This window comes from Bos javanicus, chromosome 26, assembly GCF_032452875.1.
Source record: "Bos javanicus breed banteng chromosome 26, ARS-OSU_banteng_1.0, whole genome shotgun sequence".
NCBI lineage: Eukaryota > Metazoa > Chordata > Mammalia > Artiodactyla > Bovidae > Bos > Bos javanicus.
This window is the reverse complement of record NC_083893.1, coordinates 18711195-18738005: the sequence shown is the minus strand read 5'-3', so window position 1 is coordinate 18738005 and position 26811 is coordinate 18711195. Positions and strand designations below refer to the sequence as shown.

The 26811-nt window shown below is 44.0% G+C and overlaps 1 protein-coding gene across 1 annotated transcript; it reads right to left on the bottom strand.

Moving 5' to 3' along the window:
- Positions 1–26: 26 nt before the first annotated feature.
- Positions 27–26811, bottom strand: PI4K2A (phosphatidylinositol 4-kinase type 2 alpha). The gene is made up of 9 exons (XM_061402985.1): positions 26255–26811; positions 18665–18865; positions 14046–14177; positions 13523–13676; positions 10011–10072; positions 7983–8082; positions 7094–7227; positions 6551–6610; positions 27–2445 (listed from the first exon to the last, which is right to left on the bottom strand). Exons 1-9 carry the CDS (start codon positions 26687–26689, stop codon positions 2284–2286), a joined length of 1440 nt encoding a protein of 479 aa, XP_061258969.1. The 5' UTR covers positions 26690–26811; the 3' UTR covers positions 27–2283.

Genomic DNA, 26811 nt, shown 5'->3' with positions numbered 1-26811 from the left:
CACCAAAGAAAGCTAGACAAAAAAGGTCGGAACTGGACTTGTTATTCTTACATTTGCATTGATTTAAATACATTACATATACAATTTCTACAGTGCATTAGAAGAACAATACAGAGGCAGCCGCACTCTCACAGCCCAGCCTCCACTCCCTGACACTGGGAGATGGGCCGATGGCTGGCAGAGGGCTGGGCCGGGCAGCTTCGTGAGGGCCACCCAAAAGCCTGCCCTGGCACTCAGGGCCCGGGCTCTCCCAAAGTCCACATTCAAGGCAACCTGAGTACAGGCTTCAAGGAGAACGGATGTGGGCCAGGAAAGGATGCCCCGTACTTTCACCTGCCAGGACTGGGACCAGCTCCCTCTTACATTGGACCCAACTTCCTTTGCATCCCAGAGCTGGTCTGGCTGAGGGCAACGTGAAGATCTGCTCGGTGGGGGAAGCAACCAGCCCTTTAGACGGCTCAGGCCCTCTCCACCCCAGGTGGAGCAATTCAACAACACATTTATAAACAGATGTCTGTGGAGAGCTAAATATACCCTGGTCCCCTCCGGCCTCTGGGAGCCCTGCTGCTCCCAAGTTCTCACAAACATGGTCCCCAAGGCCAAAGTCCAGGTCAGCTCAATGGGATTGTCAGGGCTGGGGCTGGCGGAGAGCAGCGCCTCTGTCCACAGGGCATGCACACCCAGCTCCAGAGACTTCTGTTGGCGGGGTGGAAGCCCAGGGTAAGCTGGCTCCTGGGGGCTGTACTGGAAGGGGACCAGCCCAGCAGACAAGAGGGCTGCACACCTCCACTCCGCTTCCTGCAATAGCGGGAGCTAGGCAAGCAGAGGGCACACGGCAACAGTCCCCACTCCTTTTCTTTGGTTGGTTTTCAAACCTTCAAGATAGTTTCTTTCCAAGGCTGACTGACCAATCGCAGGGTGCCAGAAACTTGAACCGTCCAGGGCTGCCCCATAGCCATGGGTGGCACCTCTGTACTCCCCACTGAGGCCATTCTTTGCTTTGGTGTAGAAAGGGCTCGGACAGCTGGTAAGGGGGAGAGCTGAGCGGAAAGAGACATGGAAGCAAGAGGTGCACACTGGGCTGGGCGGGCACTGAGGACAGTGGGAACGCCTCTCTCCTTAGGGCCCCACCTTTCTCGAGAAGCCATAGGAAGACTGGCCTGGAACAGGAAGTCAGGGAGCAAAGGGACGCTGCTAATTAGGAGGCAGAATACAAGTCTCGCTGCCTCCACCCAGCAGCAGTGGTATCACACAAAGAAACCCAAGGACTTAATATCCTGTCCTCTCATGAACTAGACCCACCCTGGAACCCTCATCGGGAGCCACTCCAGGACCCAGAACTGAACCTATCGAGTCAAAAGAGTTGAGAAAAAACATCAAAAACAACAGGAATAAATCAGCAGACTGGAAAAGTCTGTTGTCTCTGGCCAAGGCCAAGGACTAGGGGAGCAAGGCAGGGGTAAGCCCACCCACAGAACATCACAGCTTCCAGCACATACTTAGTGGTATGGATCATGTTCCCATGCTGGGGAGGTAACTTCCTCCCTCCTGTCTTTGCCTGAGTGATAAGCAACCTGCAGTCCTGGCCTAGAGGGGCTGGGTCCCCAGCGGGGAAGGAGCAGAGGTGATGTAGACAATCGCTGTAAACTGCTGGGAGTTCCAGAGCAGATGTCCCCCCACTGTGAAAATCGTGTCTGGAGTCAACCTATTGCACTGGTGGGAGAAAGACAGAAAGAAGACTTGGCAAGACACAAAAGGGAAGTGTGGCTTCTGTCTGTCCTGGCACTGCGAGTCACCCAGCTGCCTTGGTCCACACAGTAAGAACTGTGAGACACCTGGATGTTTGGGTCCATGCACATTTAGGTCTGGATCAGAGGTTTTGCCATGAGAGGGTCTGGGATTCTACCTGGGTTTTGCTACTAGTACTGAAATTTGTATTTGTATTTTTTCTGATGCAGAATATAACAAGGAATAGCAACAGAGCAGGGTGTCCAGGAGGGAAGGGACTTTCCCAGCCTGCCCCCAGGAGATGCTCCTTTCCCCCCATCCGGACGGCTTGCATGGAGCGCCAGCCCTCCCCCGCTCAGGAGGGTCCACAGCACCTCTGTCCCTCTGCTCATGCTTCTCCCGGGGCCTGGGAAAGCTCGGAGGGAGTGGTGAGCAGACAGGGAGGGCTCTTAAGAGCACTGATCTCCACCGGCTTCTCTGGCTTTCTTGCAACCGGCTCCCCAGGCTTCCTCCCAGCCCAAGTCTCAGACAATATGCCTTTGTCTGTCTCTGGGGCTACCACCAGGAGAAGAAGGGCTTCCGACTCTGAAAGCTCTGTGTGTAGGACTCGCTAGAAGATCGCTGGTGGGAACGGGCCGTCTCAACAATCACAGGTGGCATCTGGACGAGGTGCAGGGGACACTTGTTGTCTTTCAGGGCCTGGGTCAAATTTAGGATCTGCAGGGGGGGAAAGGAGATCAGTAAGAGCAGTGCCTAGGCATCCTGGTCTGCCTCCGAAGGGAGACCTGCAGGCAGACTGCTCCTGTAAATCAATACAAAAATAAACCAGACACTAATGGAAAACTACCAATAGGCTATCTACTAAAGTAAGAATGTAAGAGGGCAATCACAGAAAATGGAAACCTCTCTACCTTTTTAAAAAATACAAATGAAAAAAAAATACAAATGAAAACAAAGACCTCCTCTTTCGCCTGTCTAGTTAGTAAAGATACAGAAGATACCGACTCAGAGTTGGGGAGTGTTCAGATCATGGAACAGTTTTTCAGAAAGGCAAGTGGACCATAAAGGCTTAGAAGTGGACAAGCCCTCTGACTCAGCAACTTCATTTTTAAGGATTAAGGGAACGATCACTGACATGCACAAAACACTTAAGTTTCAATCTATACAGTGCAGTATGGTTTACAACTGAAAATTATATAAATGCCCGAGAGTACGGGATCAGTTAATAATTTAAGGGATTAGAAACAAGCAATTAAAAAACATATTCTGCGGGCATGGAAAACTGATCACAATGTCTTGGACAGAAAAGAAAGGAGATAAGGAACCAGTATTAGTGTGATCCCCACCTTTATTTTCTAAAATCCTATTTTCTTATCTACAGAGGAAAAAAAGTCTTAAAGGTTGGCAGTGATTATTTTTGGGTCAAGAAAGGTGACCTAGAGATAGAGTGATTTTAGTTTATCCTTATTTTCTGATTTTCCTACAAAGACTATGTATTTAAAAAATAAAAGCCATTTCAGTTGAACTCTACCTCTCATGCTGTCATCTTTTTTTTAAATACATTTTTACTTTAGAATAATTTTATACCTACAGAAAAGTTACAAAGATATGTACCATTTACCCAAGTTCTCCTAATTTGATCATCTTCTATAACCATGGTGCCTTTACTAACACTAAGAAATCAACATTGGAACATGAGTGTTAACCACACTCCAGACTTGACTTGGATTTCACTAGCTTTTCCAGTACTGTTCTTTTTCTGTTCCAGGATACCACAGTATGTTTGGCTCCTCACAAATTTTTGTCTGTATTTTACAGATATTTCAGACATGTGAACAGAGGAACACATTTCTTTCCCCTGTCACAATCACAATCACCACCATGTATCTTCTCTGATAGGAAAGAACAAAAGCTGAAGTGGTCCTCCCACAGCCTTTAAACCGTTGGATGCTGAAGATTTTCACAGCCAGGCTGGAGACACACGAGATGGGTGGCTGGGCGGCTGCCCCCAGTCACATAGACACACAAGCCTTGAGCCATAACGATCCTTGGCCTACAAATGCTACCCTCAAAGAGGCAGAGTTCACCTGGATCAGAGGTCAGAAGTAGATCCTACCAGTAATGAGTTCCTTTTTAAATTCATTGTCTTGGTATTTGTGAGCACCCTACACTGCTTCAAAGAGCCTTGAGTACAAGATCAGGGCAGAGAACTAAGAGGAGGTTCAAATGGAATTAGAGTAGACCATGCAGGAGACCATCCAGCTTATGACAGGATTTTACTACCTCTCTGGCTGGGTCTTCAGGTTAGAAGCCACCTTTCAAGTACATTTACATCTTTGGGGTAAAACGTCAAACTGTTTACAACTTACTTCCAAAAGATTTGGCCAGATGCAAACAAACAAAATCTACCTATCTAGGGAGAGAGACAAATTATAAAAGAGATAAAATTATACAGATGTATAGATAATATTCAGATAGATAACATTTCGAGATATGAGATAAAGCAAACGTGGCTACATCTATCTATCTAGGGAGAGAGACAAATTATAAAAGAGATAAAATTATACAGATGTATAGATAATATTCAGATAGATAACATTTAGAGATATGAGATAAAGCAAACGTGGCTAATTAAATGTAATGACTGGTGAGTCTAGATGACTCCCCTCTTTCAATTTTACTGAGGTTTGAAATGTTCCTAATTTAAAAGTTGAAGAAAAATTTATAGCAGGTACATAATGCCAAAAAAGAAATACTGTCTTTGAAGATGTTATCTAAAGAAGCTTTCCCTCAGACCCTGCATTCTTTATCTCACATCTGGTTAGAAGCCTTTATGGTGAGTAACAACTCTATCACCCGAATCCATCTCTCCAGGGTTCCCCATTCTTCCCCTTTGGCTCCAGGCCCCTGTACAGTCCACTCCATGACTGCGGCTCAGGCAGATAGAAGGTGGTGCGTTCCTTTTACCCATGTGCTAGGAGGAGGAGCTAGACACTCATCCATGACTCATCCTGACAGTTTCAGAGGTAGGCACTCTAGGTTGTAAAATGCCACCCGCTCTCAAAGGACATTAAGAGCACATGATGGAAAGAAAGCTAAAATGTCTCTCTCTCAACCCCCGCCCCTCTGCCTTTTGCCACTCTAGATAATGGCCTTAACTAAATATAACGAGAGGAAAGTTGCTATGTTTGCAAGAGACTGGGAAGGGGTTAGAGAAGACAGTACAATAGGGACAGAAGTACAATCTACACAAACTAGAGAAGAAGTTTGCTCCTTTATGCTGAGTTTCACAATACCAGAGTACGTCACGTGGCTTTTAAGATTTCCAACAATTCTGCCAGCCTAACTGGGCCTTTACATTATTGGGGAAATGTAGGAAGACCACATTATGGTCTTCAGGCAGCTCTAATAACTACAGCTATTACATCCTCTGTCTGTCCCATTTCTAGAGAAAACGGGTTTGGTAAGCTCAAGAGTTGCCCTCAACAGAAACCTTTTGCTAAATGGAGGAAAGAGGTTAACTGGATAATTATGACTGAGAAAAGCTTCCTGTCCCTCAAAGATGTGAGACTGCTGCAGCTGCTAAGTCGCTTCAGTCGTGTCCAACTCTGTGTGACCCCAGAGACGGCAGCCCACCAGGCTCTCCCCTTGCCTGGAATTCTCCAGGCAAGAACATTGGAGTGGATTGCCATTTCCTTCTCCAATGTATGAAAGTGAAAAGTGAAAGTGACGTCGCTCAGTCATGTCCGACTCCTAGCGACCCCATGGACTGCAGCCCACCAGGCTCCTCCATCCATGGAATTTTCCAGGCAAGAGTACTGGAGTGGGTGCCATTGCCTTCTCCAAAAGATGTGAGGAGCTGTAGACAAAACCCTAGTAAAATAGCTAACCCATATTGAGTACTTCAATATACCAGCACTACTCCAACTGTTTTCAATCATTGATCTCATAATAACCTTATGAGATAGGTGCTGTTATTAATCCCATGTTACAGGTGGAGAAATTAAAAGGAGGAGAGATTAAGTAACTCAATGAGACCTCACAGCTAATAAATGGCAGAGTCAGGCTTCAAATCACACACCCTGACCAGTTTGTGCCCTAACTGCTAGGCTATTCCAGCTGTCTTTAAGACTTCAAAGTGATATGCAGAATGTCAGTGTCCTCGCGCTTTTAGCAATTTTCAAGCTGTTCTTTGCTCTGCTATGGAAGATCAACAATGCCTTGGTGCTTTCCTTGGTTCCCTTTGAAGATGAAGGGGAGAAAGAAGAAATAATGTGCTTGTAACTATAACAACAAAAATTATAACCATGCCAGCATCTGAGTGCTTACCATGTGCCAGGCATGGTTTTTACTAAACACTTGGTACACATAATCTTATGTGATTCTCTGACCAACTCTGCAAAGTAGGGTAACTGTCCTACTTTATAAAAAGGAAGCAGAAGCTCCTGCCTAAGGCCATGGTGCTGGGGAGTGGTGAAGCAGCAGTCTGACTCCAGAGCCTAGCTCTTAACCACCAGGGGTTACAGCTACCTTGAGCAACCTGAGGACCCAGACCACCAGCTAAATCCACCAATGAACTATCAAGCAAGTGGCACAGAACCAAGCACATAGTAGGTACTTCACCAAATGCCTGATACCATGGAAGAGGTGGGAGATCTGGGACGGCTACCTTTCCTCTTAGGTGTTAAGACAGAGTCACAAGCGTGGATGGCACAGACTAAAATGGGTGTGAGATATGGCCTTTACACACTCACTCAACATGAGCATATGACCCTCTCAGAGAAATCCTGGGGATGACACCAGGAGGATGTCCCAGGCTTACCTGCCCCCGCATGACAGCAATCTGCTTATGGAACTGGCCCCTATCGAAACCAGGATCTTTCTGCAAAAAAAAGGCAGAAGGAGATATAACCTGCATGAATGCCTCAGAAGAACCCATTTTCCTCCCCCAACTAGAAAACCCTCAGGAGGCTTAGGCGGCTTAGTGATGTTCACCCCAACCCCGATGACTCCCTATTTCACAGACAGCAAAATAGAGAACAAGTAACCATCTTGTCCTCAGTTTCATGGTTGTCTCTGAAGAACTCCAGGCTCTGGGGCTCCACCTGAGGATGAGAGCTCTGTAGACACACTGCAGCCGCGTGACACACAGGACACGAACCAGTGTGACTCCACCCAGCTGCCGACTGTCCACACCAACCCAAACTAGGTCTCGCTGTCCTCAGGGAGGAAACCTTGCTCTCCACTGGCTAACACAAGCCAGAGGATGTTTCCATTCTATCTTGGCTTGTATCAGGACAAATTAGGAAAACCGCTGGAATTCTTTCTTCCATATGGTTTTAAGGCTAAGGTTCCCAGGGCTAACCTTGAAGAGTTCATACAGATCCTCCTCCAAGTCCTTGACGAAGTTAGGGTCTGATATCTTTGGAAGAATCAGATCTTTAATCTCCTGAGAGAACGGGACTTTTGCCTGGGGCAACCAGGCCCAGTAAAAAGGATCTGAAAAGAGGAAAAGTCAAAATCAAAGCTAGTGTTGAAAAAGTCCCTGTCCATCTATGTCCTCCACCTATCAGAGCACGGGTAAAGTTGGATATCCCTCTTATTTGAAATACAACAGAAAATTAAAGTTACAGGGGTTGCTAACCCTAAAGGTTAAACAGTTAAGTGGAGAAACCGGGATTCAAACCCAGGTTTGTCTAATCCCTGAGCCTGTGCGCTTTCCCTGACATTATATGACTTTTCAAGATGCAAGCCTATCTAGAAGCAGTTATCAGTACTTGCCACTGAAACATTGAGACGCTCCTTCTCAAAAGACAGACAAGTACTGCAAAGGGACTAGTAACCCCCTACTTGTATCTCTCTCTTTTTAAAGGTTTCTCAGTTATAATGGGGCCAGGGGTTGGTTTCCAGGATGTCGACAAGGAAGACAGAACAGGAACAGCAGCTTATATTTAGAAACAAATCGAATAAATTACGATAAGACAGTCTTCAGAAAGACTAAGAAAAATGCAACATAGAGATGTGAAAACTCAGCTCTGTGCTTCTGATGGGAATAACGTATGGGGAAAAGGATACTAAGTTTACACTGTGGAATAGTTGCCGTGTGCCAGCCATTGTGCTCAGGGGCTGAGCGGCATTATTGCATTAGTCCTTAGAACAATCCTGTGATAGAGGTATTATTCTCTTCATTGCACAGATAAGAACACTGAGAAAGAGCAGGAAAAGAGCCAGACCACAGTGGTCTTGAGACTTACATGCCCTCCAGGAGTCAGGATGCTTCAAAGGGAAAGCCAGCCCATTATCTATGGCCGCCACCTTGATAACAGGCTCCTTCACCACCACCCAGTCTGTGTCCTGAAGAGCAACGGAAGACTAAATATTTAGGGAGTCCCACCTTCCTCCAGAGCTTTAAAGTAGCAGCAAAGGCTCCCATCTCAACCTGCTCAGGCACCGGTCCTTACTCAATCTCTGAACTGGTTTCCAAATTGTTACCTGGACTTACTATATTTATGACACTTTGATTTGGCTAATTCAAGGTTCTCAGAGTCCCTTTCTCTTAGAAAAGGTTCCTCAAAAGTTGTCACAATCCTTGGTAACACAGGAAATGACAATAACAAAAGAGAACTATAAGCCATTCCTCACAGGGAAAGGCAGTGAGAACCCTAAGAGTCTAAAAAAATGACAAAAAGTTGTGTCTGACTCTTTGTGACGCTATGGACTATAGTCCACCAGGCTCCTCTGTCCATGGGATCTTGTAGGCAAGAATACTGGAGTGGGTTGCCATGCCCTCCTCCAGGGAATCTTCCCAACCCAGGGATTGAACCCAGGTCTTCCACATTGCAAGTGGATTCTTTACTGTCTGAGCCACCAGGGAAAACCAAAAATACTGGAGTGGGTAGCCCATTCCTTCTCCAGGGGAACTCCCCAACCCAGGAATTGAAGTGGGGTCTCTTCCTGCATTGCAGGTGGATTCTTTACCAGCTGAGCTACCTAGGAAGCCCATTAAAAAAAAGGAAGAAAAATCAGTTATAAGTCAGTCAAGGTCCTTTCATGTGGACCTTTGACTCAGTGGCCACTTCACTGGTGGTGACATTTTCCAGCAAGATACTAGAACCGTGGATGATAACAGCCGGTTGCATTTGCACAATGGACTCTGTTCCTCTGCTTCACAGAAGCATTAAGAGGAAAAGGACGAGAGCTAAGTGCAGAGAGAGTGCAAGAGGCTGCCTGGGACAGCGCGTGTCAGACCCTCCCATGACTGTGTACTTGGCTCCACACTCAGGCTAACTAGTGCCACCACAGAACAGGGCAGGTGGGCTCAGGATACCTGTATCAGAATCCTCTGGGATACCTTACTAAAAGTGTGAGATCCTCAGTGTTACCCGAGATCTAATGGAGGAAAGGCTTGTAGAATCTATACTGTTTTTAATAAGCTCGTCAGATGATTCTGATGTACAGAATTTGAGAAGCACTGACCTTACTGTGGGAAACATTTTGCAGTATATATGGGCATCAAATCATCACAATGCACATGTTAGACTTGCACAGAGTTATATATCAGTTATATCTCAATAAAACTGGAAGGGGAAGACACTAAAAAGAATAAAAGTCCATCTTCCTCTCCTTCTCCAGGCAGCCTTCCTGCTAAGTTTTTAAAATGCACAGGGGAAGCGTGGTGGAATAGAAAAGCAATGAGAGCGTAGAAAAAGTTGTAGGAAGCAGCTTTTTCTAAACTGATATTTTGTGGAACTGTAGTCTTGTGAGAAAAGTATTCCATGGTCAAAGTTTAGAAATCATCAGGCCAAATGAAATCACCAGGTGCACTGAGGCATTATTTCTCAGACCTTTACTATGCTCCCATACAATGTGAATCTCCAAAGAAGGTCAGAGTATGCAACAGGTTCCAAATTTATTTGAACTTTTCTTCCTTCTGTCTCTCTTAAAATCAATCAGCAGGATATTCCTTAAAAAAACATATTGAGGTGACAGAGGATGAGATGGTTGGATGGCATCATGGACTCAATGGACACGAGTTTGAGCAAACTCCAGGAGACAGTGAAGGGCAGGGAAGCCTGGCTGGCTACAGTCCACAGGGTCGCAGAGTCAGACATGACTTAGCAACTGAACAACGACTACCAAATATTAACCTCAATTTTAAAGACGTGTGCTATCCTGATTCCTCTGAACTTACGTGACCTAAATATCACACTATTCTGTGCTTCCATATTATGCATATATCCCACCTCATCCTCTCCTTAAAAGGATACAGAGTAACCACTTACCCGAGAGTTAGAACTATCCATTGGACAATCGTATTTGATCAGCCAGTTGTCATTGCCTCGATCTGTGAACAAAAATATGAAGTTAATAGACAAAACGGTTGATTTCCACATTCAGTAGTGGTGAATTAGACATTCTGACACATGGAAACCAATCATACTATTATAGACAAAATGTTTTAAAATTTCTTGAAGGCACTGGAGATTTTATAAGACCCTTAAGAATTAGACTGTCATGATCTGGGAGAAAAAGACTCAAGAGAGGGGAGTCCACCCTTTGTGGCTTCTTTTTTCTTACAGCACCTGCTGCTGATTTGGGAAGAGGTAGTTACGAGGCTGAGAGGTAGAACAGTATGCTAACAGCCCCAGGGAGCTAGGGAGACAAAACTATGGCCTGGTGACTGGCAAGGAAGAGGAAACCCTGGTAGATCATCCATGCTCTGTGTTGAAACCTAAAGGGCTAACACCTTGGAAGTAAGCAGAATTTCTTCTCAATACCTAAAATTAATGTGATCCTAGGTTTCTGATGACCCCAGCAGCTTGCCAGAGGCAAATATCTTCTTCCAGACAGGATTGATATCAACATCCTTGACCTCCAAATAATTCTACAGTTTTTGATATACAATATCTGACACTTAAAAATAACAAGGCATACAAAGAGACAAGATGACACGAAAACAACAGAAAATTCAAATACATCTATAGGAGCCCCAAATAAAGATATAAGCTCTGAAATGTCCAAGATAAAATCCTTAATATGTTTAAGAAATAAGAGTATCAGCAGAAAACAATAATCTACAAAAAAGAATCAAATAGAAATTCAGGAAATGAAAAATACAGCTACCATATGGACAACTTCCTTCTCCACAGAAGCCATGGGAGCAAGAAGATTAATGAAACGTTTTTTAAATACTGCTGAAAGAAAATAATTGCTAATCTCAAATTCTATGTACAGTAAAAATATCCTTCAAAAATGAAGCTGAAGTAAAGACAATTTCAGACAAACAAAACAGAAAATTTGTCACCACCAGACTAGTACTTCAAAATAATAAAAGTCATATATGAAAAATCCAGACCAAACATCATATTCAATACTGAAAGACTAAAAGTTCTTCCTCTAAGATCTAGTGCAAAGGAAAAATGCCCAATATTACCACTTCTACTCAACATAGTACTGAAAGAACTATGCAATTATGCAAGAAAAGAAATAAAAAGCATCCACACTGGAAATGAAAAGGTAAAATTATCTCTATAGATGATATGTTCTTATGCAGAAAACCCTAAAGATTCTACAAAAAACTGTTAGATCTAATAAATAAACTCAGCAAAAGTCAGGATCAGGATACCAAGTCAACCTCAGAAATCAGCTGCATTTCTATTCAATAACAATGAACAATTCAAAATGGAAATTAAGAAACAAACCCATTTATAATATCATCAAAAAGAATAAAACACTTAGGAACTAGTTTACTAAGGAGGTAAAAGACTTGTATAATCAATACTATACAATATTGCTAAAAGAAATTAAAGAGACATAAATAAATGGTAAGATACTTCATGTTCACAGATTGGAAGATTTAATACTGTTGAGACAGCAATACTACTGAAGACGAACTAATCTAGAGATTAAATGCAGTTGTATAAAAATCCAATGATGTTTTTTGCAAAAACAGAAAAACCTATCCTAAAATTCATATGAAATCTCAAGGGACCGCCAAAGAACCAAAACAATCCAGAAAAAGAGTAAAGCTGGAGGAATCACATTTCCCCCAAAACTTACAAACTTATTACAAAACTTACTACAAAACTATAGTAATCAAACAGTGTAGTACTGACACAGAGATAGACCAATGGACTAGATTACAGAGTTCAGAAATAAACCTTTGCATATATAATCAAAGTTGGACAAGGATGGAACAACCATCAGCAGGCTACGGTCCATACAGTCTCAGAGAGTTGGACACAATTGAAGCGACTTAGCACGTATGGGAAAAGCACACGGAAAGATGTTCAACATCACTAGTCATTCAGTTCAGTTCAGTTCAGTCGCTCAGTCATGTCTGACTCTTTGCAACCCCATGAACCACAGCACACCAGGCCTCCCTGTCTATCACCAACTCCCGGAGTCCACCCAAACCCATGTACATCGAGTCGGTGATGCCATCCAACCATCTCATTCTCTGTCGTCCTCTTCTCCTCCTGCCCTCAATCCTTCCCAGCATCAGGGTCTTTTCAAATGAGTCAGCTCTTCACATCAGGTGGCCAAAGTATTGGAGTTTCAGCTTCAACATTAGTCCTTCCAAAGAACACCCAGGACTGATCTCCTTTAGGATGGACTGGTTAGATCTCGCACTAGTCGTTAGTGAAATGCAAATCAAAACTACAATGAGATACTACCTCATACCTATTAGCATTAGGATGGCTACTATACACATGTATTTATATATAGACCCAGAATATAACAAATGATGGTGAAAATGTGGAAAAACAGGAACTCTTGTGCACTGCTCTTGGGAATGTAAAACGATGCAGCTGTAAAATGTTTTCCATACTATGGAAAACAGTATAGCGGTTCCTCAAAGTTCTAAACACAGAATTACCATATGATATAGCAATTCTACTTCTGGGTACACACCCAGAAGAACTGAAAGCACGGTTTCAAAGATATTTGTACACTCATGTTCACAGCAGAATTATTCACAATAGATAAAACGTGGAAGCAACCCAAGTGTCTGTCTACAGATGAATGGATGAGTGAAATGAGGCATATACATACAATAGACTATTATTCAACCTTAAAAAGGAAAGAAATTCTGACACATCCTACAATATGAAAGAACTCTGAGGATATTATGCTAAGTGACTAAGCCAGTCACAGAATGAAAATACTGTATGAGTCCACTTGAATGCATGCATGCTAAGTTGCTTCTGTCGTGTTCAACTCTTTGAGACCCCGTATGGACTGTAGCCTGACAGGCTTCTCTGTCCATGGGATTCTCCAGGCAAGGGTATTGGAGTGGGTTGCCATGCCTTCCTCCAGGGGATCTTCCTGACCCAGGGATCTAACTAGGGCCTCTCACATCTCCTCCACTGGCAGGTAGGCTCTTTACCACTAGCGCCACCTGGGAAGATATGAGTCCACTTATATGTGGTATTTAAAGACAAAACTGTCCTGTACTAGGCTAGGCTACCACGAATGACTAGGGATCAAGGATGAGAGCACTCTTTGTGCTGCTTTAGAAGAGCCAAATTGTCTTCTGTACGAGACTGGGAGAGAGGCGAAGATGAAACATAAGTACTCACCGCCTCTGATAATTACACATGATGTGCCTAGACAAAGCTGGTCTAGAAAAAAGTATTTTCAGCACCCTCTCCAATGTGTATAACCCTTCTGTCTTATTAAAAACTCATCCTGACAGGGTACTCTGATACCAAGCTCTGCAAGCAATCTCCATGTCTGCCCTGTGGCTCCTCACAGCCAGGCACAGGGCACAGGACCACCTACAGCTGCTCACCAGTGTTGCGGATGATGTAGTCCAGGACCACCAACCGCTCGAACTGCAGGAGCAGTTGCCTGTTAGTGTTCTCAGGAAGGGGTTCCGCTTCAAAACGCCGTAGCCAGTAGTCTGCATCTTTGTAGCTTTCAACAAAGAGCTGGAATGAACCAACCTGCAACCAAAGAGGAAGAACAGAAGTATTTCCCTATAGCCCAAGTCCAAAGATCCCAGGAGTAAGCCAGGTACCCACTAAGGCCCTATAGAGTTTATATTAGAAAAGGGTGGTGACAGTAATTGCTCATCCAAATTCAAAAGGCACAGTTAAATGGTCCAGAGGAGTAAAGTAAGGAAGCTATAGTCTCTATTCTCTGGAGAATTACTCCTCAAACCTTAGGCCCTCAACGAAATGAATAAGACTGGTGCCTCAGGGCAGGCTATTCAAGTGTCCAAAGGCGAGTCTGCAGACACCTTACTTCACCTCTTGGATGGTTATGCCATTATAATCACCACCTTTGATGTGCCACCTAGGCGCAGTCTATACCTTTGGTGGTAGCCCAATGCGATTAAACCGCTGTCCAACTTTTGGCACTTTCTCCAACGCAAGCCGCTTGCCCCTGGACTTCACTCGGTCAATGGCACTATAGTTGAAGGTCTCACTGGCCAGGTATACTACCTACAATGGAAACAGAAGAGACACCAAGGTTAGAATGAAGTTTAAGGAACTATACCAGTATGGCAAAGAATAATAGCTAGATGCTCACCAGTACTGTTCCTCTTCAGCATATGGAAAGGATACATTTCTCAGCACTTCTAACTGGTAGGAGACAGTTTGTGACTAGTTCAGGCCAATGCAATGTTGACAAAGTGATGTATGCACATTACTTTCAGGCCTGGCCCCTAAAATTTCCCATGATCCTTAGTTCACATTTCCCAATCTGTGCAGCTGGAAGAAATGAAGGGCTCAGAGATGGTAAAACCACATCACGGAAGGATCCAAGATCTCTTGTGGCTATATAAAGTGACGTGGATCTAGGAGAGCTGCCTAACTAACATGGATCTTGATGTAAGCAAGAGATAAACTATCGTGTTAACCACTGCAATTCAGGGGTTGTTATAGCATCTAAAATGAATTATGCTGACACTACAGCTAGCTTCTGAGTTAGGAGAAGATGGTCCAGGATCTATTTTCTCTCCAGATAAAAATAAATTGCACTTTATTCCATACCTTTTTACTTCCTGTTGAATTCTATACTGTGTGCAATAATTTACATTTAAAAATTAAAGAAATGTTAAAATTGGTTTTAATTTTTAATGCATTGCTATGTATTTACATAGACTATATCTGGAATACTAAGCAAGAAACTAGTAATAACATCTGCCTCTGAGGAAGGAAATCAAGTGGCTAGAAGACAGGGGTGGGAGAGAAGCTGGATTACTCTTCTTTGTTTAGGTATGTGGGTGTGCTCAGCTGTGTCCAGCTCTTTGTGACCCCATGGACTGTAGCCCACCAGGCTCTTCTGTCTATGGGATTTCCCAGGCAAGATTACTGGAGTGAGTTGCCATTTCCTTCTCCAGGGAGCTTCCTGACCCAGGGATCAAACCCAAGTCTCCTGCGTCTCCAGCACTGCAGGCCAATGCCTAACTGCTGAGCCATGAGAGTGGGCGGTTTGTTTAATCTCTTGTGCCTTCTAATTTTTGCACTAGATGCATGCCTTACCTTTTAAAATTTTTTAATGGAACACCAATATTACACTTGATTGTCAAACTGCAGAAATACCACGATAATCCATAATCCATTTGGACATCCGTTATCACACTTAACCACTGTCTCGTGATTATCCATTTTTTAAAACTAATGAAATGTGGGGTGGATGAGAACCATCTTATTTACATTAGCATCCCGAGTACAAAACAGTGCCCGGCATATGCCTATTCACTAAGTGAATGAATGAATGAGTTACAAGCTTCTTTTAGATAGCACTGAGTTTTAGTATATAAATACCAAAAATAAAATTTATAAGAAAATTCTTTCTTTTCCTAAGCCTTGTAAAATTCATTACAAGTAACTAATTTTGCCCTTGAACCTTAGAGATAGCATAAAGTAATTCCCTTGCTCCCATCCATCCATCCATCCACCCAGTTTTAATATGGTACCGAAAACAGATGTGCCAAGATGTATTATAGGTTAGCACTTTCTACCTTACAAATATGGAAACATCGGCACAAGAACAAATGGGGAAAAAGGCCTTCTTAAGACTATCTTGCCAGTTTCTATGATGAAAACCCTGTTCTCAAGACATATACCACACTTTCCCTCATCAGATTTATTTTGATCAATTTTTGTAACTAACCACTCTTTCCCTATGACTAATGAAACTCTCATAACCTGAAACCTTGTAGGAACAGAGAGCAGAGATAGTGATCAAGTGAGAATTAGAGCCTTATTATTTGAAGCTCTAGCACAACTGTAAGCCCCGTTTCCATAGTGACAGATACTGTGATCAACTGGATAGAATCCTGTCACAAGGGTGGGGAGGCAGGAAAGACTGAGATCTCCTCTTACTATTCTCCAGCAGCTGTTATGTTAAGCTTGCAAATGTATGTTAAGCTTGCAAAGTTCTGTCTCATCTCAGTCTCACGGAAGACAAGATTTTTTGTTGCTGACTTTTTGATGCAAAAGACCCTCAGGCCTCATTAAGGTTCTCTAACAGGGAAAGAGGAAGACTAGAGATGGGGGAGAACAGGATTGTGGGGCATGGCATTAATGATTAGAATGGTCATAAAAATACCACAGGTTAAAACGTATGGAGTGTTTACACTGTGCCAGGCGCTGGGCTACATATTCCACATGGATTATCTTGTGTAATATTAATGGCCACCCTATCAAGTAGGAACTCTTTTTTTTTTTTTAAACTTATTATTTTGGTTGCACTGAGTCTTCGCCGCCGCGCTTGGGCTTTCTCCAGTTGTAGTGAGTAAGGATGACTCTTCCTCGCAATGCTCGGGCTTCTTATCGCAGTGGCTTCTCTTGTTGCAAAGCACAGGCTCTAGGGTGCATGGGCTTCAGCAGTTGTGGCATACAGGTTCAGGAGTGCTGGCTTACAGGCTCTAGAATGCAGGCTCAGAAGTCGTGGCCATGGGCTTAATTGCTCCGCAGTATGTGGAGTCTTCCCAGACCAAGGATTAAACCCATGTCCCCCGCACTGCCAGGTGGATTCCCATCCACTGCGCCACCAGGGAAGTCCAAGGAGAAACTCTTTATATCCCTATTTTTATAGTGAGGAAACTGAAAGGGAGAGAATGCGGGAGTGTCTTAACTCACTCGCCCAGGGATCACTCAATAAAGAGGTGCAGCACCAGAATTTGAACTTGATCCCTGATTCTTAGGCACTGCCCTGAGAAGCACAGGCAAAACAGACAGGCATGGGGCCTGGGTGGTCTGCTACTTACTCAGCAAAGCAGGGAGATTACAGCGTGATGAGCAAGGAGTACTTAGGATTTCTAGAGTCTAGGAGGGGCCTGGTGGGAGGATTTCAGGTTAGGCAGGAGATCTTAGGAGCATTCATCATCATATAAGATGTTCAGGGTGCTGCTTCACTCTATGCACACAGAGAGAATGAAAGCTCAAAGGGAAGGAGTGCACTACACAAGGGCAGGGTGACTTAGATGTCAGATGGGAGCTACGAGCCGGGAACTACAATCAAATATATCTAACATTCACTCCATTGGCCTGAGGTTGGGGGATCTCTGTTACTGTTCTTTTTTCATGGTTTGATATCTATTCACTGATTCAGCTGGTATTTAAGGAACACTTACTAGAAGTATAGTATTTTGCTAGGTGCTGAGAATGAGAGAAGGAAATTTCAAGAAGTTTTCCCTGATTTCTACTTCCTTACAAACTAGTTGGCTTATTTGAAGTTTTTTGGCAAAGGAGCAAACATAGTTAAACATCCACAACTATCACATTTTCTTGTAACATACCCTGGGAAAACAGGAAAAAACAGATTTGAAGGGAAGCTCTTGTCTGCTGATTAGGCTCTTTGCCCACAGTCTGCCATCTAAACCTGCAAAGAAAACCTCAGCCAGGGGTTTTTAATCTAGTTCCTGTGGGTCAAAGGGTAGATTTCAACTGGCCCATGAACCATCCTCTTGAAATTATATACGGTAATTGCAAATATGTATATTTTTTATGGGAACAAAATTTATAGCTTTTATCCAATTTTCAAAGAAGATTAAGACCCAGAGAGAGATACAAAGATGGCCCTGCAGCCATAGGGCATCAGACCAGAGTTCCACCTTAAGTTGTTACTAAATCTCAGGGAGTCGTATATTAAATGAGTGATGACGTATCCTTAGATGTTCATATACTGACCAGAAGATTTCTTCGCCTTGGAATCCTTGGAAGGTTTCATGAGACATCCTGTAGCAGAGTGGTTCTTAACCCAGTATCAGTAAACTTTCTGAAACTGTTACAATCAATTTTATTTAAGCCTGTTTTTGAAAGAGGGTGGGAGGTATGGTCCAGATCCTGCATTAGAACTTCAGCTAAGTCTGCAACACATATAAGGTATGTACAAATCCATTCTAAGTGTGGATTTGCCTAGATCCGGGAACCCAATTTTGTAATGTTCAGACAAGCACCAGAATTCCATAGCATAAAGATGGGTGATGAGAATTCCTTGTCAGTTTCCTGTAGGTGTTCAGGCCAGACCTTTACACTAACCCTCAGCCAAGCCTAGAGTCCTGCTTGCCAGACCTTGCATTAGTGCTTAGCTGACAATCAGCTAGTCCATTGTAGACTGTGTCTAAATCCTGGAATGGCTCAGAAATCTCAGAGTGAGCTACAAAAGTAGGTAGGTTTCTAACCAGCTTGGGGTTACCTGGGATCCAAAGCCCCAGGGAGCCCATACATGTGTATCAGAAGGGAACCTCCTGAAATTGTATGCAAAAAATTTATGTGTATCCTTCTCAGGACAGCTTTCATCAGATGATCAAACCATAAGCATGCACATACCACTCCCCACCAAAAAAAAAAGGCCGAGAACCCTAGACTCAGGGTAAAAATAGCCCTTCACTGGATCTAGCAGTCCCACTAACCTGGGCTTAGGCCCAGGAAAACTCTGGCCAGGCAGAAAGGCATCCGGAAGACAGGTCACTGACCTTTGTGCGGGGTACGATGTTGAGTTCCAGTTTTTGGTCCACCAGGCTGGCCCCCGCCTCCGAGAGGTAGCCCTGGTTGAGGACAAGGCAGTCACGGCCAAAGCAGCAGGGGCAGCACAGCTTCTGCAGCCACTTGGTCCACTTAGGATTAAGTTGCCCGTATGGCTCTTCATTCTTGGGTTTGAACACAGCGATGATCTTCTACAGAGACCAAAGGAAAAGGGTGTTAAAGGCAAGTTCATGCCAGTGGCTCACAGACCAGGTCAGCAAGACTCTAGAAGGAAATGAGAGGGCATAGGCAGACAATCCCTATGTACAGTTAGACACTTCCCCCTGAAGGGAAGACACCAGCGCACATGCGCAGCTGAGAATAACGCTGCCAGAAAGGGCTGTGCCCAAAGAAGATGCCAATCTGGTATCGATGGTACAACAGATTTTAACACCATCAAACCCCAACTTCTAAGGTACATTAATACTCACTGTTGCTCCGCATCAGTTAAGGAAAGTATCAACTGAAAGGAAATCAGTAAAGTATTACGGAATGAGGTTAAGAAAATTCTTTTATCAATGGCTGACTTCCTCTATCAGCCTTACTACCCCCACCCATCTTAAAATAACAAGTTTAGGAATGACAAATTAAGTGAGCAATGGAAGAGAAAAATCACAGCAGGAAAAAGAGTCTGCTAGCGGGTTAGTATGGGTTCTTTTAAGTAATTCTGATAAGCAAGAGATCAGGACATGAGAGGCCATAAAGATTAAGATCCATCTTCTCTAGCAGACAATAACTTAATCCTCAAAGATCCTCATACATATGGGATGCTGCTGCAATCTTCCCTCCTGAAGGCTTTCTTCCCCAAGCCAGTCAGTCCCCTTAGGTTGTTTTATATTTATCTCATTCCCTCCAGTCCCCAAACTGGTACTTTCAAAGGAAGAAAAGTAAAGTAAATATTCTATTCAAGTGATTCATCTTAATATCATATGACTCTCCCTCTCCCCTCAGCCCACAGCCAACTCAAGCTAGTCTGGGTCATAAGACATTTTCCTGTGGGTGTCATTTCCTGAATGGCCAGTCACAGCAAAAACCATACATTCATCTGCCTGCAATATGTAAGTACTCATATTAGGAACTAGCTAGGCATATGTCTAAAACAATAACTGGTCAATCTTGAGGCCAGTCCCTTCAAGAAGCCTTGCAAGAAGGCAAGAGAAAAGAAGTACAAAAGAAATCAATTGATTCTTAAAGATAAACTTATTCACGGGAAAAAGTCAAATGCATATGTTCATTCAGAATTACATTATTATCCAAAGTGGCTAGGAAGAGGCCTGTTTTGGCAATCTTCCTCTCTGTCTCCACAACCCTGGGCTCTGAATCACATAGCAGCAGTAGTAGTAACTGGCTCAGCTCGCAGAGAATGGCTTTTGACTCTACCGGAACTCTCTGGAACCTGGGCAGTGAAACCACAGGACAACTTGAGGCCCATCCCAGAACCCACCAGCCGGTTCACTGAAGTACAACGTGGAGTTCAGCAAGCTGGTCCCCAGTGAAAGGGAAACCAAGACTACTAGCGGGGCTGAAAAATACCAGGACTGAGGCTTAAATACTTCCACTTAAAGAAAGCAGGACTTGGGAATTCCCTGATGGTCCAGTGGTTAGGACTCCAAACTTCCACTGCAGGAAGCACAGGTTTGATTCCTGTTCCTAAGATCCCTCAAGCCACATGATCCCTCAGCCAAAAAAAGAGCAGAACTTAAAGGCCAAGATTGCAGCCAAGCATCATTTATAGACCAACCTCTCTAACTTCTCAATTTCCTTCCAGCATAAGGAGAATCCGAAAGCATTTCATCGACTCTAAAAGCATTAGTCATCATGATTCTCTCAGTGTAACAAGGGTTTCATTAAATAATAATGTCTGGCATGCACAAATAGGGGGGTAGTGGGGGGCGGGAAGGATGGAGGAACAGAAGGACATTCAGACAGAAGGGGGACAAGTCCCTTTCAGGGCGAAGTTGCTTCAGTTCACCTAGTTGGCGCAATACAGTGTATCGGCACTCTGTGGGTTTCCTAGAGACACATAAAGCAGCGTCTGGCCTAATTTCTAAAGCTAATGTTAACATCACATAATCAACTGTGTTACCGAAGACTCAAGAATATTCTCCTAATTCATAGAAAACAAACTCTAAAACCACCCACCATTATTTGGTTGAGAAAGAAAAAAATACTGCCTAATTCATTTCACCATATTATCTCTCTTTTTTAATAAACTTTCAATTTCTTTTTACACGTAGGAGAAAGCTTCCGTTTGATGTCAGTATTTTAAAAAACACCCTCCCTTAACACTCACTTACTAAAATCCCTTTTAAGGAACGGGTTAACATGCAGGTAGCCGGAGGAGCAGAAATGCATGAAGTTCAGGATAAAAAGAACAGTGCACAGGGCAGTGACGACGGGGCTTGGCTGGGCCAGCCCCACGACTACTGAAACCTGAAACCCAAGGGTTTTCTGTGTCCATCCAGCAGCTCCAAGGAGCAGTGTACGAGGCTAGGCTATACTACAATCTAAGACAACTCAAGCACAACACGCATACTATACAGTGAAATATGCAGAAATAACATAAAATAAAAGTTTGGTGTTTTTTTTTTAAGTTTGGTAAATACAAAGTGGATGGTTCTCAAACTTTCTGGTTTCAGGATTCCTTTAAACTTTTAAAAACTATTAAAGACCCCCAAAGCTTTTGTTTACATGGGCAAAATCTATATTTGCTGTTATTAGAACTTAAAATTAAAATGTCAAAACTATTTAATTCACCTAATCATAAAAACAGACCAATTACATGTTAATATATGTGACATGTTTTTTTGAAAAATAACTATATTTTAAAAAACAATTTTTAGTGAGAAGACTGGTATTATTTTACATTTTTGCAAATCTCGAATCTTTAGCTCAGTAGAAGAAAACTGTATTCTCACATCTTCTTTAATATTCAATCTGTTTCGATATCACACATCATGCAACCTCTTGAAATCTCTGCTATACACTCATAAGGAAATGAGAGTGAAAAAGGTAAGTCTGTATTCTGTAGAGGCTAGATGGAAACAGCACTTTTTGACTTAACTATTGAGGTAGAGAAGCCTGATTTACATGTTAACTCTTACAAAAGACAGGGATGGACTACTCCAAATATGTGAGATCCTGAAAGAAGATGGGATCCAAATAGAATGTAATAAAAGAGATTCAGCCTGTATTTATTTTCCTGTTCACTGCTATCAACCCAACCTGCCTCATCGATTATAACTTGTGGCTTGGGACAGCTCCCTATCACAGATGGTGTGTTGATGATGCTTAAAAGTCTCCAAACTACACCTATGTATCGTATATAAACACGACTGTATCTTCACATTTAAGTAATAAAAAAAGTTACTCTGGGGGCTTCCCTGGTAGCTCAGCGGTAGAGAATCTGCCTGCCAATGCAGGAAACAATGGATTCGATCCCTGGTCTGGGAAGATTCCACCTGCTTTGGGGCAACTAAGCCCATGCACCACAACCACTAAACCTGTGCTCTAGAACCCACGTGCTCCAACTACGGAAGCCCTAGCCCTAGAACCCGTACTCTGCAACGAGAAGCCTCAGCCCCCACTCACCACAACTAGAGAAAAGCCTGTGCAGCAGCAAAGACCTAGCACAGCCAAATAAATAAATAAAATGATTTAAAGAAAAGTTACTCTGAGATCCTTATTCTTTATTTGGCTATTAGTGGCATTCTCAACCAAATGTAGACATCAAAATTTCCTGGAAGACACAGGTGGCTACAAGAAACACATTCAATATTACAATATAAATTTACATTTGAAAAATGGAAAATAATACTGTACTATTTTCAAGACAAACTCTTGGTGAAGAAAGTATTTTTAAAAGGCTGAAAATTACTGATATAAGGCCAAGCTCCTAGGACATGTGAGAAGTATCTATAAAACTGTTTTGCAAATACCACTTACAATTGTCTAATGAATTACTATCCTAAATAGGAATGGATCCTTTTAGAATTACACTACTTTTTGCTTTATTCAATGCCATGTATCCAAGAAAGCCTAATCCAGGGGTCAGTCAGCATGTGACTTAAAAAATAAGCAAAACACTCTGAACTCCTGCTAAGCACCAGGAATTAGGCCAGGGGCTTTCACATGTGGTATCTCATTTATTTGTCCTAATAAACTAGTCAGTCATATGCTGTTCTACAATTTGGCAATATGAATGCTTAGTATTACCAGCCAATCAAAACAGAAAATGCTCAAAAACTACTTTCGTGAGCAGCCTGAGACCTGAAACACAAGGATGTAGGTGAGGAGGGTGACCTGAGCATTCTACCATGACTTCTGATCCAGCATTTTCCATCTTACCGTTTCAGGTCCGTACTTGCTCATTCTGAGGAAGAAACCACTCTCAACCGGGAAATGAAATCAGGGCTGTTATCTTCAAGAACCTTTCAGACTGTCCAGCTCCAAAAGTACCTGTGGCAGAAACTGCTGGTTCGCCCAATCTCTGTTCCCTCTTATTCCTTGGGCACAGGTACCTGATTTTTAGCTGGACAAAATAAAGATTCCAGTTCCCAGTCACTACTGAAGCTCAGTTCTGGACAATGGGATGTAAGGAGAACAGTCTAGTGCCAACTTCTAGGAAGTGTCTTCCAGGGAGAGGGCATTCTCTTCCTCCTCCTCTCCTTCTTCCAACTGGCTGAAAAGCAGACAAGATATCTGTAGTCTGAGCACCCATCTTGGCTCATGAAGTGGAAGCCACATGCTAGGGATGGCTGACCAGCTGGACGTATGGACTCATACTGTTCATACTGTCTCCCGGATAAAGGAAAATGCCATGCCAGCTCCAAGCAGTCTGGAGACTTCTTTCATGAGAGTCAAATGTACTTTTATTCAAGTTATTATTATTTAAAAATTTAGTCCAAACCAAATTTAGTCCTAACCAATATGGGAGCTGAAAAGAGAAACCAGAGATTCAGATGACTAACTCTGAACTAGCAGGACCTGGTAGTTAGAAGCATGAACTCTGGCGCCAGTCTGCCTGGGTCTGAAACCTGCCTTCCATTTAAGAGCTTTGAGACTCTGGCAAATTAGCTGTACTGTGTGTCTCAGTGTCATCATCTGTGGGGACAACGATAGTACCTACCTCAGAAGGTGTTACGAGTATAAAGTGAATTATTATTTGTAAAGCACTTTATTTTTTTTAATGCATTATTTTTATCTGTGTATGTGTGCTCAGTCACTCAGTAGTGTCTGACTCTTTGCGGCCACATGGACGGTAGCCTGTCAAGCTTCTCTATCCATGGGACATTGCAGGCAAGGATACTGGAGTGGGTTGCCATTTCCTTCTCCAGGGAATCTTCCCGGCCCAGGGATCAAACCCGAGTCTCCTGCATTGCAGGCGGATTCTTTACCGCTGAGCCATCGGGGAAGCCCTGTAAAGCACATTAAGAGTACCTGGCATACAGTAAATACTATCTAAGTATTTCTAAACAAAATAAATAAACACATTTGGAGCAGGGCTAAAGATGACAAAACTAACTACAGTTAGTTTGTGGTCTAGTGTAACCCACCACAGCATTTAGGAAGTGATCCTCTGCTCTGAACCACATTTTCATCAGTGGGAACAGAATGGTTACACTAATAAGTTTTGTTTGGTCATATGTATTTTGACTTCCCATCTAAGAAAGGACAGTGGCCAGGAAATCTGGGAGACTGAGATCCTGCAAGTCACCAAGAAACATATCCATAGTCTACTACTCTCCATGGGCTATGTACTAAGGTGACAGTGCTTTACCTGCCAGGTGGAGCTGAGAGATCGCATTACTCCCACCTGTCAGAGCATCAGATCACTTCTCTGCTGACCCAACACACTTCCAGTGTTGCAGTGCAGCTGTAACAGTGTCATGAAAGAAAAACAAAAATCTTCCACCTGCTCTTAGCCCCTTCAGCCAACAAGCTAGCAACAAAATAAAAACCATTCATATCTTAGATTTCAGTCTGGTTCCTAAATAAAAAATGATGAACATCTTCCTGACATTTAAACCCAAGGACCCCCTATCTTTCTTTTCTTCTAGAAGCGATGGTTCCTGTTTGAGCTTTCGATTTAACTCACTACTCCCTTATCTGAGAGATTGGGAAAAACTTTACTCTCAAACCTTTTTCCCATCTCGTTTGTGGTAACTGAGTTGATTGTGGAAATGCTCTCTGGTTCTTGGTGATTAATTCCAGGATAACATCTGGGAGAATAACTGGATCCAATATGATCCTGACCAAGAACTACAAGTCACAGTGCATCCTGGCCATTCAGTACTCCTGTCAAAAGAGCACACCACCAATCTCAAGAGTTCACATAAGAGAGATGTAGGGAAAATGTGAGGGAACTCTGATCTCCATCAGTTTAATAACAATAGTACATTTTTCCAGTAAGTCATTCTGGCCCACCTGAGAACATGAACATAGAAGACTTGAAATTTTTTTGACTCATTGATATTTCAAAGACACCTCTAGTTTGATCTGTTGGTGGGCTGTTCAGTCGCTAAGTTGTGTCTGATTCTTTTGCAACTCTGTGGACTGTAGCCCATCAGGCTCCTCTGTCCACCAGACTCTCCAGGCAAGAATACTGAAGTGGCTTGCCATTTCCTTCTCCAGGGGATCTTCCTGGAACTCAGGGATGGAACTGCGTCCCCTACATTGGCAGGCAGATTCTCTACCACTGAGACACCACGGAAACCCTAATCAAAAGAATAAATGTCACTTTTCAGCTGCCTTCCTCACTCCATGTCCCATCCCATCCTCATCCCCCTTTAAACACATACAAGGGACAAAATAAAAGTGAGAAAAACACTAGTCCTGGATGAGAAATGAAAGTAAAAGGTAACTGACAGTCCCATGTTTCTCAAACTTTACACTCTAAACTGAGCAACAATAAAAAAGGATTTGAACAATATCTCAGAAGTGAGCAATAACCAGACAGATGAAACTGATGAGTCCACTCAATCAGCAACGTCTGTCAATAGGAGACCTGGATCGGTGGCAGAAGACATCCCCACAACAGAGAAGGCTGGAAGGGACCCATCAGAGCCCCTGATGGGTCACCGGTGCGCCTGGATGAACAGTGACAACACTGATTCGGTCCAAAAAGAAAGGACGGGCTCAAAGCTCAAATCAGTAAGTAAGTAGCTGAACAAATGTCTGTAGTTTAAAGCTAAGGAACCTACTAGAAAGCAGCATCTCCCTGCACGTCTCTGTCCAGAGGCCAACTGCCCCACCACACCGCAGGGCTCCTCGCCTCTATCTGGTCAATTTCCTCTTTTCATTTTCCGCTTACTCCTCCCCTACCAAATAAGTTCTGATTTATTTCTTCATTCCGCAGAGCTTCTCCATCTCCAGTTCCCAGGGGCATTCCAAAATCCTGCCCACGAAGCTCCGCACGGTAGTTTTCTCCTTTCGCAGCCTTTCAAAACCCCTTCTCCCTCTGACTGTGCAAAGCCTCAAACTCCCCGGGACAGGTCCACCCTCCCCGAAGCTGGCGGCCGCAGTCCCCAGCCCGATCTCACCCCCTGAGGGTCCTTGACGAAGTAGCTTCCGCTGGAGCCCTGATAGATGCGCTCGGGGAAGATGCCACGCTCGATGGCCAACTCGGCCTGCCGCACCACCGCCTCGAACTCCGGGTCCTCCGGAAACTCGTTCCGCTCGCGGTGGGCCTGCGCAGCATGCGCCGCCGCCGCGGCCTGGGCCGCCAGGGCTTGGGCCTGCGCCGCCACGGTTTGGGTTTGACCCTGGGCCGCCGCGCCCCGGGCCCGATCCAGCAGTGGCTGCCGCTCCCGGTCGTGGCCTGGCGAGCCCGGCGGAGAGGAGACCGGGCCGGCCGCCGCCGCCACGCGGACCGCGCCCCCCGGCACCTGCGGAAAATGAGCGCTCGAGCCGGACGGGAAGGTATAGTCCGGAGGTTGCGCCCGCTCGGGGGACACGAGTGGGCTCGTCTCGTCCATCCCTGAGGCCGCGGGCTCCGGGACCCGGTGCGCTCCACACAGCTGAGTTCCTGCCCCGGACCAATCCGTGAAACCCTCAACCCTCTCTCGGCCAACCAGGTCCCAGTGCTTCCTTGGCCCCG